General features: G+C 35.5%; 3 protein-coding genes across 4 annotated transcripts; 1 reads left to right on the forward strand and 2 right to left on the reverse strand.

The window, feature by feature from the left end:
• Positions 1–5,996: 5,996 nt before the first annotated feature.
• Positions 5,997–9,463, reverse strand: LOC116012052 (guanylyl cyclase 1-like). The gene is made up of 9 exons (XM_031251522.1): positions 9,193–9,463; positions 7,962–8,308; positions 7,699–7,823; positions 7,433–7,544; positions 7,273–7,347; positions 7,020–7,108; positions 6,845–6,906; positions 6,381–6,453; positions 5,997–6,289 (listed from the first exon to the last, which is right to left on the reverse strand). Exons 2-9 carry the CDS (start codon positions 8,151–8,153, stop codon positions 6,154–6,156), a joined length of 864 nt encoding a protein of 287 aa, XP_031107382.1. The 5' UTR covers positions 8,154–8,308; positions 9,193–9,463; the 3' UTR covers positions 5,997–6,153.
• Positions 9,464–12,296: 2,833 nt separating this feature from the next.
• On the forward strand, positions 12,297–13,080 carry LOC116013909. The gene has a single exon (XM_031253873.1). The coding sequence runs from the start codon at positions 12,400–12,402 to the stop codon at positions 12,940–12,942; it is 543 nt and encodes a 180-aa protein (XP_031109733.1). The 5' UTR covers positions 12,297–12,399; the 3' UTR covers positions 12,943–13,080.
• Positions 13,081–14,558: 1,478 nt separating this feature from the next.
• Positions 14,559–16,114, reverse strand: LOC116012464 (probable ATP-dependent RNA helicase ddx17). Of its 2 annotated transcripts, XM_031251999.1 has the most exons (5): positions 15,547–16,110; positions 15,348–15,438; positions 15,081–15,232; positions 14,918–14,993; positions 14,559–14,827 (listed from the first exon to the last, which is right to left on the reverse strand). In XM_031251999.1, the coding sequence occupies exons 1-5, from the start codon at positions 15,709–15,711 to the stop codon at positions 14,811–14,813; spliced, it is 501 nt and encodes a 166-aa protein (XP_031107859.1). In that variant the 5' UTR covers positions 15,712–16,110; the 3' UTR covers positions 14,559–14,810. The 2 variants fall into 2 exon arrangements, with proteins under 2 accessions (XP_031107859.1, XP_031107858.1); XM_031251998.1 differs by lacking the exon at positions 14,559–14,827 and having other exon boundaries at positions 14,834–14,993; positions 15,547–16,114.
• Between the last annotated feature and the right edge of the window lie 1,841 nt (positions 16,115–17,955).

Below are 17,955 nucleotides of genomic sequence, written 5' to 3' on the forward strand. Positions count from 1 at the left end.
AGAATTTCTTAGTCATGGCCCGAGGCCTTGCCCATTCTTTTGCAGCTTACTTCCCACCATAGTGTCCTTTCTACTAACCAAAACAAGACACACATGCCAATATAATACGGCCTAAAACATAATTAGTAACTGCAACACCAAAAGCCTTGTGATCGAGCAGCATAACTATGGCTTATCACATAAAAGGTCTTAGGTTCAAACTCCTGTGTGTGAACATTAATTTTATGTTCTTCAGTAGGTTGAGAAAGTATGTACGAACAGATTCTACATTGTAACAGAGTCATAAAATGATTAGTTATTAAAAAAAAAAAAAGTGTGTCATATTTGTAAAGGGTAAAAAGTAGACTAAAGTATGAGTTGACCTACAATATTGCTCTTCTTAGAGTGTGGAGAAATTAGGTTGCTTCGGACTTTGGTGCAGCTAGTAAAGCTTCTAAATGTGGAGCTTGGTTTATCAATCATGGTGGGTGAAATTTATCTTTTTTATCTACGTGTGTCTCCGATTGTGATGGGTGAAGTCAACAATGGTGAATTTAGTGCTATTTTGGTCATTTCTATACCTGGAAGAGCATTTGAATTGTTTATTTTTCTGGGTAAATAATGGTTAGATTCCATGTGATCATTGATCAAGTTGCGCATTTGAATTGTTTATTTTTCTTGGGTAAATAAGGGAAATGCACAATCATTGTTTTTAAATCATATCATGCATAATCATTTAAGATGTAAAAATTTATACTTTATCCACTTAGTCATTATTATTTTCTGATTAAAATGAGAAAAAACTCTAAAAATGAGAAATTAGTCTATTTCTTGTACTCTACGCGCCCATTTGAGCGCCAGTGATAAACTCCTTCGTCCCCGAAGAAATGATAGTAACCTATACCCAAGCCAAATGATGGCAGGCGCCTAACGTTGCGAGAGAGTCCGTCAATGTATTTTTCGCCTAACTGTCATGTCATGTTTTTAGCCCTCTCGATAGTATGCCCTGATGAGCGAAATAGCCGATCGAAGTGGTTCGACTACTTTGCCTACTAGGTACAACCAATTGACGTCAAGTACAACTGCTCGGGCCTAAAGCCCATACTAGATCTTCCAACCCATTATCCCCCGTATTTGTGACAAAAATGAAATTACAAATCACTATTAAAAACAAGTTTTAAATAAGACTTTTTAATCATTCCGATCATGCCCATGGTGGTGAGTGGGAAGTTGCTAAAGACACAGACACATCCGGTGGGGCCCCCTTGCCTGCTTCATTATCTCCCTGTTACGTTGCATGCACACAACCTTATGATCTGCTGCTTCAATCTATTGATAAATACACCCATCTTGTCTTCATGATAGGAGGATTGAATTGATAAACCCCCTTTTTTCATTCTTCTCTGAAAACACATCGCATTATTAGGGAGAAATTGAAGAATCCCTTTTGTTTTTTGTTTCTCCTGCGACCACTTTAGTGGCATCATCGTCGTCATATATTATATTATTATTATTATAGGGACATGCAATTGCTTGGGTTTCCCGCAAAAAATTATTTGGTGTTTCCCGCCGAAAGCAAAGCAGTCAGCCGTCGTTTTCAACTCCATCGCTCGTGTCTTGTCGAATGTCGTGTCGTCCATCAGTGGCGAGTGTTGCGTCCTCTTCGTTCGATGTTTTGAATTCAACGGTTGGATTTCGCTGCCGCCACACAGCTGTCGCGCACCCACCCCACCACGGACCGGACATCCGGCCCGTACCCTGGGAGCCAAGTGTACGAGGTTTTTTTTTTTTTTTTTTNTTTTTTTTTTTTTTTTTTTTAATTGTTATGTATGGTTTAATTCGGATTCACCTAACAGTTAGGGGTGTTAATGTGAGTCGACTCATTCTAGTGTGAGTTTTAATTTTTGTGAGCCTTTGCAAATTAGCATGTGAAATTAGCGAGCTAAAATTTAACTCAAATCTGCCTTATAATTGTTTGTGGGCCCCACAGGTAGTTGCAAGGCTCGCATTTTTACAGGTCAAAAATTTTAGGCCATAATCTAGAAATCTGTCCTATCATGAGACAGTTTAGGATTGGTTAGCGGGCTTCGATACACTTTGACACCCTTACTACTAGCTACAAAACCAACTATTCTTCTAAAATTTTGATAATACGTTCTCAATGACACATCAACATGACAATTAAGAATTGGGGACAAAAAAAATATAATTCTCTTTAACATTTTTTGGGTTGATGTTAGAAAGACAATTATAAGGAAACTAAATTAATGACACGAATTGGTGCCACTTCGTCATATCTACAACGTCAACCGTTAACAAAGAACAAAAAGCACTAATTAAGGAGTATAATGGAAACATATGGAGACCATATTCTCATTCTTGAAAGCGCATATGAAACCTTTAAAAATGAAGAGTGGGTCAAGCGACTCTACAACATGACAATGGTCCCAGATACCATGTTCCAAGATTCCAACTACCTAACGACTTTTAAACTACTAGCTTCTGTATATCAGTATATCTGGTTGTTCTTTATCAAATTACATATATATGCTTCTTCATCTCATCGCATAATATAAGTTAGCCTCCCCTCCTTATCTTCCCGGTACTCGATCAGGTTCATCTCCTCCATCCATGAATTGAACTTTAATTTTTTTAAGTGACGGGAGATAGATGCAGTTAATATCTGATGGAGCACAAGAGTCATATCTTATTTTTATGTTATAGTTCGTTAACTATATGTGAGAGGTAAATCAGAATAAATAGTGACATTTATGTACAAAAATCATACACCACTCAATTAAATCTCTTTTTTTTTTGGGATAATATAATCTATTGCATTTCTAACAATTTTTTAAAAATTCAAGTGTAACGACTTTGCTGGGTTATATCATGGATCACATGAATTCGTCAATAAGCTTATGAAGAAATAAATTGGGTCAATTTAATTTTGATATTTAATATCAAATTATACGCTGCTGAATACAAGAAGCCAACTCAAAACTAAATTTCAGTCCTCATTATAGAAATCAAATTTTAATTTACTAGTGAGACGAATTTTAAGTAATACTTCTCATCAATCAGATTAAGGACGGAAGTACTCGATGAGCCATGACATGACCACTTTACACGTGATTGGTTTATAGAAAATTGTTGGCGCCCAAAATTTTGTGACATTTTATTTAAAAATAAAAATAAAAATTGGACATTCAATTTTGGTCCCACTTGTTGTTCACCACAAAATCTTTTTGTCCAAATCTTATGGTCACGACATCAACCTAGTAAGACCCCAGGGTCACGTCGTTGGAAGTGAAAGGACGCATATTTGCGTTGGGCAGACTATCATCAAGTATTGCATCTCTAGATTTGATTTGTGAGAAATATTATACGGAGTATTATTTTTATTTGTTAGTTTTATCATAATCAATTTAATATAAACGTTTTCAAAAAAAAATAAAAATTAATATAAACTTTTTTTTGGAAAACGTAATATAAGCCTATTATTGGTAATTTGGTATGTTATGGTTTTACATTACTATATTGAATATGAGTGACATACGTTGAAATAAAGGAAAAAAAAAAAAACTGTTCGATAACACCTTGAAGTATAGTCTTTGTGTGAGGTTCATTAACTCGACTAAGCATCCGAGTCTCTAAAGATGTTATGTGAATTTCTTGATTGAGGATATGGACAGAGACTTTAACGAGAACTAACACGATAACACCTTATCGTGGACGAGATAAAGGACTTGACAACTAACATCTAGACAAACAAAAGTATTGCCACTTAATTGAGGACATAGATAGCCTAATTTGTTACCAATTCTCAAAGGTCATATCCATCAATATTTATTTATTTAATAAACTAATCACTCCTAACATTTTCTAACAAATCACAATCAATATTTATTTATTTAATAAACTAACCACTCCTAACATTTTCTAACAAATCACAAGGACGTGATGGCATTGTATAGCAGTAAAGTATCCAAAATGAGACAGAAGATAATTTAGCAGAATCCTACATTGAATACTGACTAAACATGCAAATCAACTTTGTTCCCTCCTAGTTTTAATTTCCCTATCTTCACAATCAACACGTCGGTCGTCGGTGGACATCTGCACCTTTAATCCAAAAGAACAATGAAAAGTCCCAAAAAGGACAATTGGGTGTGGAATATCATTCTAATTTAATTTTTGCTAACACATTTTCAGTTTAGCTCATTGTGCAGCGTCGTCTTCTAAATACAAATTGACATTCATTTCTTGTATAGTTTATTAGCTATTATCAAGAACAATTCAACCTAATTCATATCCTCGAATAGTGAAGATATGTTTTTCTCAACATTCTTGCCCACATGAGTTTAACTCACTGGTTTAGTAGGCATTATTTGTGACAAGAGACTAAATTTAAAAATTGACAACGGTAGTGTAGGATTGTTCTTAAAATAACTAAATTCATTGTGCACACCGACATTTAACACTGTTTACTGAACCGGTACAGAGATACCATGCATCATTTATATTGCAAATGCTCGTGTGGTAGGGGTTTCAATATTTTGGGGTAAGGTTTCTCTGGACACCCAAAAAAGGGGAAAGAGATCTTAAAGCCGTCGATGACCGTCCGATCTGATTGTATGAAGGATTGTCGTCCGAGGGGCATGAGGCTGAGTAGGATTGAGATGGGAGGCACATGCGTTACGTTACTATTACGTCAATTTATTGCCAATTCATATATATGTGGTATATTAGGTGTAAAAGTGTGTGATGGTGTCATTATACTTAGCTTATTAGGTGACCATCATACCATTCAAAGAAACAACAAAAGATTCAACAAACATGACACTCAAACCATGTGGAATGGATGCAAACTAATGGCTTCTCACATGACAATAACATAATTGGACTACAAACAAAACCTTGATTATGTTCAATGCATTAGTGATTGAAAAGAAAAATGGTACAATGTAATTTTCTTAAAAATTAGTGAAGGAAGATACATGCATGATTTGATTTGCGAGTTATGAAGAACTAAAATTGTATTAAGTCTTTCTAATAATTGTTACTCTATTAATGTGAATATATTTCTCTTGTCATCTAAAAATGAATACAGCTCACATGAATCCAAGATTGAACAAAAGATTTTTTTTTAATTAATAAATGAATAACAATGTCAGATGTTGCCATGTTGGATCCAACAATATAATCCTTTGAACTTCCCAGGAAATCTGTTTTGTCTGATTTCATTATTTTAAATTAATTAATCTTTTGTTTTTCTTAAATGCATATTGTCGGACGTTGGAACTCATTCTTCCCCATAAGTTTCACCATCATCATTCTCATATATATATATATAGAGAGAGAGAGAATGTTGGAGCATTAAGTTTAATTAATATGTGGATAATTTTAATTATACCATAAAAGCTAACTAAAAAATAAGGATTGGATTTCATGAATTATGAACTGGTCAAATATTCATTCATGAACCAATGTGAGATACATCAAACTGAACTCTAAATTCTATAATTTACTACTAAGGGTGCGTGGGTTTATGGGTTTACAAACTAGAAATGGGAATCGAACTCATAGTTAGTGTTTGATTGACAATTTTTTAAAACAAATATGAGATTTAATTAAAAACCTCATTCCCTAATTAAAAAGGAGTATCGTTTTATTTTTTAATCTGATTTTAAGTTTAGATTAATGCTTTTAATTACTTATTTCTTTTGTTCATATAATCATATTGGTGCTTCTGATATCATTATACCAAAATCAATTATCAATAACCAAACATCAAATGGGTTGCGTTGCACTTTTTTTTCAAGTTCAAAAGTTTATTTGAGCCTTCTTTAACTTAGAAACTTAATTATATATTTTTGACAAATTAGAAGAACAAGCTTATTCTCCCCTTATAAACAGGCCTTTCAGCTCTAGAAACATGGGCTTAGATCCACGTAACCCAACATAAATCTTAAAATCTGAAATGATTCAAAAACCCCTCACACCAAATCCCAAATGCATCAGATAAAATAAAGAATCATTATATACTTTCTTACTCATATCACACAGTCGTGTCATAGAATACAAGACATTTACAGCATACACGAAATCAGTAAACCGAGCACAATATATACACAAAAAGAGGGGAAATTATAAAAGAATGCACCAAGAGAAGTTCTATGAAGACAGAGATGATGACAACTGGCAATTTCGATCATCTCCCTTCTCTAAATGGATCAGAAGAAGATCCTCGTCGGTGCCAAAGGATTTGCGCGCCTCTGCTAGCCGCCTCGAAGTAACCTTTTCGTGTTTCCTGAACAACACACAGAACGTTAACGCAATCCTCGTAAAAATGCTATGATGCATGCAGAAGATCAAAGGGTAAAAGGAGGGGAAAAGAAAACCTTGAGCTTGCTGGATCTCGTATCTCGAATTCATCCATGGCTGCATCGTAGCCGCAGATGACAACATAGTGACCTGCAGAAAATATTAGACAAACACTTGTGTCAAGGTGACGACTTCGGTTTGGTCTGAGACAACTAAAAGTCTAAGTTGATAGTCCGACTAGTATTTGGTAAGCAGTGATATGTTATGTTTCAATTAAAAGTCTAAGCTGTTAGTCGGACTAGTATTTGGTAGTTCTGTTTCAAGTCTAAGTTAATAGTCGGAATAGTATTTGGTAAGCAGCGATATGCTCTGTTTCAACTAAAATTCTAAGTTGATAGTTGGACTAGTATTTTGTGAGCAATGATACGTTTTGTTTCAACTAAAAATCTAAGCTGATAGTTGGACTACACATTTATATTTTATATATTATATGCTAAATACAGGTGAAGTATAGATGGATAGGGATAGGATTAGTTCTCACCGGTATAACCCGGGCTCTTGGGGTAGAAGTGTTGAATACAACCATCCTCCGACCAATAACGACTGCATAAAACAATGGTATATCTGTTGACCATAAGACATATATGTAGTAGCTAAGGTCGAAAGAAGGCTAGCGGGGACTTATTGGTGGGAGGACTGAGGGGAAGTACGTGTACCTTATCTTGTGATGATCAACTAACGCTATTGCAATGCAATTCCCGGACAATATTAACGTAGACATTTCTTCTCCACTAATTGACCTGCACTGCGAAAACAAAGATATGTATATATAAACTCAAAATGACAACACGGTTACACAAGTAATGAAGTGTAAAATAGGGCCCAGGGTGGACAACTCTCCTGGCATTGAGGACTCGAGAAAGCACTCGAGTATAAAGAAAAGATTAGATACAGACAGAGAAAACATACCTCAATGTTAATTCCCGCATCTCGTGCCTCCTGAAATAGCGTATTCACTCGGGCAAGATCACTAGGCAACTGCTCCTGCAAATTGGTTACAGAAATGTGATACCAATTATGGCTTCTGAAATAGCGTATTCACACATCAGATTTAGGAGGAAGTAATCACCTTGTAAAATGTCTCAACGCAAAAGTTTGGATTGGCTCCTATTGTGATCGTAAAGTACGAAAAGTTAACTGAAAATTTCCGCAACATGTATGCTAGGTCTACGGTCCAAATGCTGCGACCAATAAAGAAAAATCACTATGGTTCACGCCTGCTTATAAATCTTCGAGGCAAACAGAAATAGAAGAGAAATTCTTGGTTATAACAAAACAAATTAAGCATTTGTATATCCGCTAAAGATCCGATATCTTATAAGTTAAAAATAGTACCTTGTGGTAGAGCAGGACTGTGCCAGTTCCTCAATATTACTATTGTAAATCCCGAGAGTTCTCAAAACCATTACCACACAAGCAAGACCACAATCCCATGTATATAGTTGCTTAACATGTGGCACCTATAGTCATGACGCAAATATTAACAGTGAAATCGAGATTGGCTAGAGCTTCTAAACGCTTAAACTAACCAATCTGGTAAAGGCAAGCATAAACTGACTATATATATGTGTGTGTGTGTGTGAAACAAACTAACTCACTTCAACCGAGAATGGTTCGGAGGACAGAACGGCTTTACTTTTCACTCTATCCAGTGACTGTTTAAAGGGGAACGAACCAACCAAAGCGAACTCATCTCCCGATGGTTGCTGAGCATCTTCGTCGTCTGATCTCATGAACTTGCTTAGGAGAATACAGAAAGGCCACACGTGTGACCAACTGATCTGATGCATTTGTAAAAGCACTGTATCTCAAAACCGTATGATGGCTAATCTCAGCAGTTGAGACAAACGTTCATCATCAGAATTCAGAAAAGTTGGGCTCCTTAAAGATTTGCCTTTTTTAGCCTCTTTATTGAAATCAATGGTGGGAAGAATGATTCAATGGTCTGCAAACAAAAGTAGGTGATGGAATTAAATGTCTTCAAAGATATTTCCCTCATTATACCATTTTAAGACGGTTCACTAGATGAGAACAACAATGTTAGCGGGATGTCAACATCCATTGACAGCAAAAGCCCTCCACGTATTGCATCTAATCAACATCAAAATAAAGTAGCCAGTTGAAATTTCAACCAAGATTATCTGATCTCAACCCTTTAAGCTCAACAAACCACTGGTGAAAGAATTTCATCCCTTAGCCCGTAAGGGCATCTCAGTTGGTTCTTGGGCGATAGATTGTGGGCACCTGGTCCTCCCACCGCTACTGAATCATTGTAATTTATCCCTCCACTATTCTATCGGACCAGGGTGTTGGCCGATGGACGGGGCAAGGGAATTTCGCCTTTTTAAGGCAAGAATTCCATATTTCCATTCCCTATTTTATTGCATCCTCAAAAACACAGAACACACAGACAAAATTACAAAATCATTGTCCAAAATCTGCTGTTTTTATGTTTATTTCCCAAGATGATGCATTTCTATTGCCTCTTATTGGTTGATTTTTTTTTTGTTCACTCAAAACCATAAGAACCCAACCAACCTGTGTTCCTTCTAACCAAACACCCAATCACACCTTAGCAAACAATTCAATCAAAAAACATCATTTTCATTGAAAAGATTCCACCTTTTATCCTACCCTTGTTCTGAACCCACCACCAACATTCATCACCAGGCAAAAACAGAAACATGAACAGTAAAATCAGAGCAAAAAACAAAACAGGTGGGAATCAAATTGAAGCTTTCAACATTTGTGTGAAGCAACTCAGAAAAAAACTCATATGTGTATGTACATAAAACAAATTGGTTTCCGAATTCTAATCAAAATTGGTACCTTTGATTCTTTGAATGATGCAGAAGAGGGGAAAAGAAAACGCAAAAAGAAGTCTGAAAGGACGGGTCTTTGGGTCTCTTGCCGCCTGCTCCTTTCTCTGTGTTTCTCGTTTGCCTGGGAAGAAAAAAGTCTTTGCTTATTCCTGTCGCGGATTCATTGGGGTTTGAGCTGTATCTTCTTTCTGGAAGCCGCGGGGCCCGAGTCATTTTCCGTCCATAGCTAGCTGTTCTTGTAATGATAAGGACAAGAGAACAAATATATTAAGATATTTATGGAAATGTAAATTAAAGAAACAGTTATCTTTTCTCTTTGTTTTCTTAAACAAATGGAAAATGTAACCGAAATGTTTTTTTTTTAAGAGTATAGTATTTGTTTCTTTGACCAATTGCCACCGTTTGTGCGAATATACACTCTTGATTGGAAGCACAAGAAATCACATGCTTAAAAAGATGGTTTTTACCTCTTTGATCAGTTAAAGTCACAATACAGCTTAGTACACATGTTTAAAAGATGGTTTTTACCCATTTATCGGTGAAAGTCACAATACAATTTAGTACACATGTTTAAACACATACTTAAAAGATGGTTTTTACCTCTTTGTCGGTTAAAGTCAAAATATAATTTAGTACACATGTTTAAAAGATGATTTTTACCACTTTGTCGGTTAAAGTCATAATACAGTTTAGTGGACATGTTTAAATAATATATATATATTTGTCATTTAAAAATGAGCTTTTTATGTAGAAATATTTCTTTTTTTTTTTTGGTTGTTGTCCGCATTAGCAAGTCAGGTATCACATAATTGAAGTTTAGGAACAATGACCCGAGATCGATTCTCACCAGATGGGAGCAACCTCTAAGAGCGAGGGACTTCTTGTGCGAGCAAAGATCTAGCTTCTGTGTTCAACTGAGTTTCTATAATTTACATATTCCCCGATGTTCTGTCTGGCCGGGACATGGGAGGCCCTTGGAGTTAGGGATTCAACATTTTGAAAACAAGTTGAACAATTTAAATATAAGTTTGGGGGCTTGGTTAGAGTATGGAAAGATAAATATGGATTTTTATTAAATGTGGACGATCATATGGCAATTTATAGTCGTTAAAACAAATATAATTAAAATCAAAGATTGTTAAAATACATCGAAGATTAGTGGTCTCTTATATACATCAGACCCTTTATATTAGTCATCAACGAATGACTCGACTAAAAGTTTTCAATAAATCTCATTTACACAACAAAAATAGTGAGTCATTCCACTCAATTTAATCCAAACAATTTAATAATTTATTCCTCTTAAACTCCCACATAAAAAAATATTGTATTCTTTCTATTTGTTTAACGCATCATTACCTAAACAAAGGGGGTGGTAAATGCACTTAAATGCATAAAACCAGAAATATATATTTTTCATGACCAAGTTATACATGGTAGATGAAAAAGTTGAACCAATCTTCTAGATGGTCGAAACATCAAACCAACCAACATTAGTGTCGTAAGCTCACATTAAATTTCTACTCTTTTTCCTAGTGGATAGTCTAACAATGACAATGACATGACATTTATACTCTTCTTATATTTAAAACTCAACTCTATAAACTATAATAATTTATGAACTCTACAATAGTAAAATAGTAAAACTAAATTGCTAGTAAAGTGCCCTTAAATTTTTATTGGTTGGTAACTTTGTGGCTCTCACAAGATGAAAGGTGTAGTTAAATCAAAATGATACTTTAATTGTGTTATAATGAAACTACATTGTATAATAAAATGAAACTAAATACGCCATAAAAAATAAGTAATTTGACAAAATGGCCAAATGAGTGTCGTTTTTTGTCATTAAAAAATTGCACCATTTTGAATCATGGTCCATGGTAAAATTTACCGCAATTGAGTTGATGGGCTTCAGCTGGGCTTTTGTGTGGATAAATTAAGTTTCAGTTGTTATAGCATGGTCTGAAAACAACGTCGTTTCTTTAAGTAAAGAAACGGTAACCGTTAGTTTTTAACAAATTATATATATATATATATTTTTTTTTGTGTATTCAAACAAAATGAAAGTAACGAGTCAACAGTTGTCTCCACCTACTGAACCCACTCACATCATCCCATGTGGGAGTGTTAATCGGGACACCGGGTGCCACTAGACCACAAGGTCTTTGGCAAATTGAAATTATAATTTAGTTGTGTTAAAATGAAACTGCAGTCTGTATAAAGTAAAAATGAATAACATGTCTCACATATTAAGTGTATATTGTCAAATATAAGTGTAGTCGAATATAAATGATACTTTAGTTTTGCTGAAATGAAACTACAGTATGTATTAAATGAAATTGAATAACATTCTTACATACTGAGTGTATATTGTCAAATGAAACTACAGTATGTATTAAATGAAATTGAATAACATTCTCACATACTGAGTGTATATTGTCAAATTAAACTATAGTTATATCAAAATGATATTGTAATTGTATTGTAATAAAACTAAAGTGTATATAAAATGAAACTGAATAACTATTTCACATATTTGAATGTATATTGTCCAATGAAACCATAGTTGAATTAGAATCCTAATTTAGTGGTGTTGTAATAAGACTATAGTGTGTATATAAAATTACATTCAATAGCATGTCTCACTATAATAAGACTATTGTATGTATAATGTCGAATGAAATCTTAGTTGAAACAAAATGAACTGTAATTGTGCTGAAATGAAACTATAATGTATATATAATGAAATTGAATATGTTATATAAGCAGAGCTAATTACACAAAACGAGTGATTTTTTTTCGTTAAAAGAAGCGACATTGTTTTGGACCATGATTTACAATAAAATTTGCCATTAGTATAGACTGGGCTTTAAAATGAAATTGAATATGTTATACAAGCAGAGCTAATTAAGCAGAACGAGTGACTTTCTTTTTCATTAAAAAAGCGACACCGTTTTAGACCATGGTCTACAGTAAAATTTGCCATTAGTATGGATTGGGCTTTAAAAGAATCTTTAGATTAGTTTAGTGGCCCATATCCCAACTTCAAGCCCAATCACAAAACCATTTGAATAAGAAAACCCAAAATATTTTACTCTCTGGCGCTCGAAGAGACGAAGACTGAGAGAAAAAAGCAGCTGAACTTGCCGTTGATCGGATCTGATTTTCCGACGTCTATCCGCCGGAGCCTCCGTCGTCGAACCGCCGCACCACGATGTCGGGCTCAGCAGTTCCCAAGCTAGCCACCACAATCCACATAACAGCGCTAGACGGGATAATAAACGTCAACTCTCTGTTCACATTTGCGGTTTTCGTCGGCCTAGCTTGGAACCCGCGAGACCCGAATAACCGCCTCACCGACGACCCGAACTGTCTGGCCGACCCGAAAGTCGCCGAGAATCTCGTGGCATTCCACGTTTACTCCTTCGCTTTCTTCCTCTTCTCCAGCCTCGTTGCACTGTGCCTCAAGCAAGCGATTCGACTCGCCAAAACCGCCCATTACCCCACCATTTTCGCCCTAGACTTAGCTCACGTCAATAAGAGCGCCGTTAGGGTTGGCTATCTGGTTTGCGCTGCCGGCTCGGTGTGTGGCTGCGTGTTTTTGATGCTTGCGTTGATCAATGTGGTTCAGATCAAGCTCGGAACTCTCGGGTGTGGGAGTAGCCATAGCTATGGAGCTGTGATCCCGCTTGTAACATTTGTGCCCTTAGGGCTCATCATCTATGTTTGCACTATCCTCTATGCTTTCACTCGTTAACATAATCTCAGTCCATATAAGTTTGATTTGTGTATTAACAAGCTTTGATTTTGGGACATTGTTGTGTAATTGTGTTGTATGTTGTTCTTTATAGTATGTGAAGTTGTGAATGATATTTGTAGGATTTTTTTTGTTCTCTTCATTGCTATCCTCTTACATTTGCAAGATTTCTCCATATAGTATAATATACTATATATTATTTAAGATTTTAAGTGGTTATGATGCAAGTATACGATGGAATTTAGTATTTAGTTTGGTTTTAACTGATTGACAACTAGGCTTTTAAACAAAACGGTCCCATACCGCAACGGTTAACGTGCTGATATCAACTATGTCTAGATATATTTTGATCATTCTAAAGTTTCTGCTCCTATGAGGTTTGGCTCCTCATGATTTAAGTTTTGGTTAAGTTTATGTTAGTATATATTTATATCTAACAACTTATAGTTCTTAATTTTCTGGCCAATTATTTTTCCTCAATCTGTTTTTAGTGGATAAAGAGTCAGAAACGTCCAGGCTGCAGTGGTACTGCAGAGGCTGTATAGCTATCTAAGATCAGTCTCTAGTTTTAAAGGAAAAAGGTATAGAATTTGCCCTCAAATTTCAGTTTTGATGAAGATCTTGCGTATTCTAGTTTTCCAGAATTGCTGGATTGAATATTTGAATACAGTTTGTGGACTTGGGAAATATTCTCTAGATAGGGAAGCCGTAAAAGCTTGATGCTTTTCACACAAGCTTGGTGCAAATGCTACTGTTTACAGTATATCCTGCATTGGGGTTAAGAAATTAGGACAGAACCCTGAATTGATTCTATGCTGTGATGAGAAGCCAGAGAATATTTCATGAAGAAACATTAATGTTTGTTTTGCTCAACTTATCTTGAAACTTACTATGTAATCTAAAAAGTAAAATTTGGGTTAAAGAACTAAAAATATAAATTGTTTTCATAGTAAACATGAAGAAAATCCCCTTTTTTCAAGAAGCTCCAAGGTTACAACGTTAAGGGCAACCAGTGCAGTATAACTGATTATGCACTTAATATTTGCTACTTAAATGCCAAATATCATTCATATTTTACGAGTTCAATTCCCTGCTTTGTTTTGCAGCTCATGCATTGTCTTGAAGATTGAAGATTGGGACTGCAGACTTGCAGTATTACAGCTTTGGATTTATGAAGCTCTATTCCAGTAATATCTCAGTGCTAGAGTTCTACATCTGGTTAGTTACGACGATATCCTGTTATGTATAAAATTAATGTATTAAATTCTCGATGCTTTCTCATCTTTACATTCGAAGATATTCTTACCCTCTGGTATAGATAACATGCCATGCCTTGCTTTGTACGATTCCATCTGAACTGTCTGTCATTGAATTTAGGTACATTGAACAATTGACACCTTTTAATTCTTTCATGTCTGAAGTTCATATAGAAGTTTCAGTGGGATATATTCTTTTCTTTCAACTTTTAAACCATGGTTAAGTTTAGAGTCACATGGTCGCATGCCTAAACAAATACGGAGAATATTAGTTCAAAACTTCTGCACTGAGAATAAAATTGTATTTAGGCTAGAATATGAAAATGTTATTCAATTATTGATTTCAAACTAGCTGTTGTATCAGAGAAAAAGACTGATTTGTTTTAGGAGGACAATTACTAGGAGTACAAGAAAGTTAGATTAAGACGAGATAACCAAATGTAGAGTTCTTTCTAATAAGAAGAACTCGTATTAGGTATTACAAGTAACAAGCTAGCTGACATGAGTATGAAACCATGAAAAAGTAGAGGGAACAAGGTGTTCTGTGAGATTATTATGACAGCCCTTGCTGTTATGTGATTCCCGTTAAGACTTGCTTGTGAATTCTTGGCTTCAGTAATATAGCGAGCCTGCAAAGGCAAAACGTTATAGTTAAATTTTTTGCCAAAAATAGCACTTTAAGAAGCCAATTGCTTGCAATAACTTCCAAAAAGTGATACCTTGCCACCAGTTTCCCCTAGAAGCACAGTTTGAATTGTTTCCATTTTGGTCATCTTCTCCCCCGTCTTTCTTGAACTGCTCGAGTGTCAAACAGGCCAAAATGAGAACAGAATAGTTGTCGTAGAGAGAGACTGAGAGAGAGAGTGTGTACTTAGTACTTACAGTATGCTGAGAGCTAGTGGTGTGAGTGGGTGGTGGATAATTATCTTGGCCACCATAATATATCGATGAGCTGAAATAGCACGGTTCTGATGATTCAGTGTGATAAACCGAACTCTTGTCCTTGCTGTCCCAGCCTCGTTGAGTCTCATGATCTGGAAATTTGGAGCCACCGCTATGGTTACATGAAATTCTATAGGTGTAGGATGGAAAAAGTTTTCATGAACATGTAAGTGTGCATTAGTAGGATGAAAAAAAGTTTTCACAAACCTGAATTTCCATATCTAGCATTGCTGTATTGACCACCTGAATTCTGCATTCTTGATGAATCTATTACCCCAGACTGACTGCTCTCCCTTCCCTGTCACAGAAGCCGAAAAACAAGAAATCAGAACCCTCTGTAAGAGCCTTGCAACCTTTGTCAAGATTCGCAAAGAGGGTAAGTAAACGAGAAACGAGAGAATAATACCATAGATGACTCCCCGAATACAGATACGAAGAGCCCTGCAGATGAGGCTGAGGATTTCGAGCGGTCCTTTGGGCCAAAGAGGTCTGTGGTAAAGGAAGAAGATGATGAAGTATGAGCTCCAGCTTGCTGTTTTTTGTTGTAACTGTGACTGTTTCCCTTCTCCATAATGCTATACTATAGTCAACCAACAGACAAAACTACCTCTCTGTTATAGTATTCTAGGACGCCTTTTTAACGACCCAAGAAGCCTTACACAGTCACACTTACCCAGAAAGATATTGATGATAAGATTACTGCTCTGACTTTTGCAGAAACAGCAGGAAGAAGAAGAAGAAGAAGAAGAAGAGGAAAGGATGGAGGAGCAGTGGTGAAAGAGGAAGAGAACACGTGAAAGTTCTGAGCTTTGGTGTGAGGGAACAATGAGGCCATCACTGGCTATTTATAGACACCACAAAAGACAGGCATTTACTCTCTCTCTCTCTCTCTCTCTCTTATGGCTCTGTATCATCCCCATTCCCTGAGCAGTTCCACACTTTCATTCCATTTGGTCAAAGCTTCCCCTCTCCCCTCAATCTCTTCTGCTTTCTGTCTTAACACACACATGGGTCGTTTACTTGGGGACAAAGGGCATGTTATCATGCCCACAGTTTACTCTTCCAAGCATCCCAAAAGTTATGGTTAACATCTAGAATATAGAATAGATGCTTCGGGCAGAACTCGACTGGTGTTTCAATTCAAAGAGAGTTAATAGCTTTGTTTCTTTGGCAGCTATAGGTCGGTGTACAACTGTACAAGTACTTTTGGATAATTTACTGCAGGAGCATAACTCAACATGTAGATCATTCTAAAAGAGTTAATTGATCTGTCTCACTTACAATCGTAGGGTGGTATATAAGACCTTTGGGGAACTTGTATGCCGTGGATGCACACTCTGTAGATTTACTATAGGAGCAGGTGAGGGAGTTAATAGCTCTTTTTCACTGGCAGTCACAGAGTAGTGTGCAAGTTACCTTTGCAAGCACCACTGTTGAGAGTTGAGACAGATTTCGCGATTTACCTTTTGGTGGAGTCTTTAGGATTGGTGTGTCATCCTTTTAGAATATAAAATTGATAGATTTTATGCTAAGATACCCTATCCAATAACTTACTTTTCTTTTAAAAAAAATTTTACACATACTTTTCATGAAAAACACAAGTTACATAAAATTCTTATTTATCGACTGACTTCACAATTCTTTATACTCATCCGTCACTAGCAAACCGCGTAAATAATCAAATAAATTCATGACAACAACTCAAATATTATCATTTTCAACATTGTTGATGACATTCTTGCATGCTCAAAGATTTCCTAGGTTGTTTGACCAATGTTTGACTTGTATCATCTTGTGAATGAGAGAAAAGGGGGGAGGAAAGAGGCATGTGAGGGTGGGGAAAGAGTAGACCCACAGACAGATAATTTGATAAATGGATAAGGTATCCCTTTCTCAACTTGGGGTTATTCTCTTATTATTGCACAAATCAACAGTTGACTCTTTGATTATTCCATTCATACCCTCCCAAAAAAAAAAATTAAATTAGATTACAAAATTTATAACCACCGAACATTCCATCAAGAAGAGCAGATATTATCTTTTGTCCTTGCAGTATATATTTCTTCTTCTGAGAATCTTGGACAGAGAATATTTTTATTTTGTTGAAAGAAAAAATCATGTGATGAAGATGCCCAAAAGTCAAAGCTCTCATTCCTCTTTTTTTTTTTTTTTTTTTTTTTTTTTTTTTTTAAATAAAAATTGTATAGATAATTCATGTTTTCGAATTTAAACACTGAGTTTTACACTTCTGCACATAAGGAGTTCATCCCAATTAAACCAAAACTATCAATGTTCATGGCAAAGGCTGAAATCCCACCTTGGGAGCAAAGCAAATTTTAAGTGAGACTTTTCATTTACTAACCAATACCTTGAAAGTATGTGTAATATTAGGCATATATGTATATTTGTTTTTAGTTGGAGAATCTTTTGTACAAATCCATAGTTGTTGCAGTCAAGCACTCGAGGATATGTCCAGAAGACTCCCCATGTCAAAATTCATATTGTTCATTGAAGTTCAATGAATGGTTCATATGATGACACTATGTATGGTCCAAGTACTTTTATTTGATGAGCTATGATTGAGATTCTTCTAATTATTCTGATTTCTAATAATTCCTATAGACTTACCCCGTTAAGATAATTTATTCTATATGAATGGTTGTAAAATTTTTGTCGCATATAGAAATTATTGATCATATTTTTTTCTTCTGATTAACTCTTTATCTCCTTTTGTGTCTATAAAAATTATAATGTAACATGATTGTTTTCATTAAAATTGATCTAAAAAAGTGGGGTGGGGGGGGGGGGGGGGTTT

Source organism: Ipomoea triloba, chromosome 3 (genome assembly GCF_003576645.1).
Source record: "Ipomoea triloba cultivar NCNSP0323 chromosome 3, ASM357664v1".
NCBI classification, from domain to species: domain Eukaryota; kingdom Viridiplantae; phylum Streptophyta; class Magnoliopsida; order Solanales; family Convolvulaceae; genus Ipomoea; species Ipomoea triloba.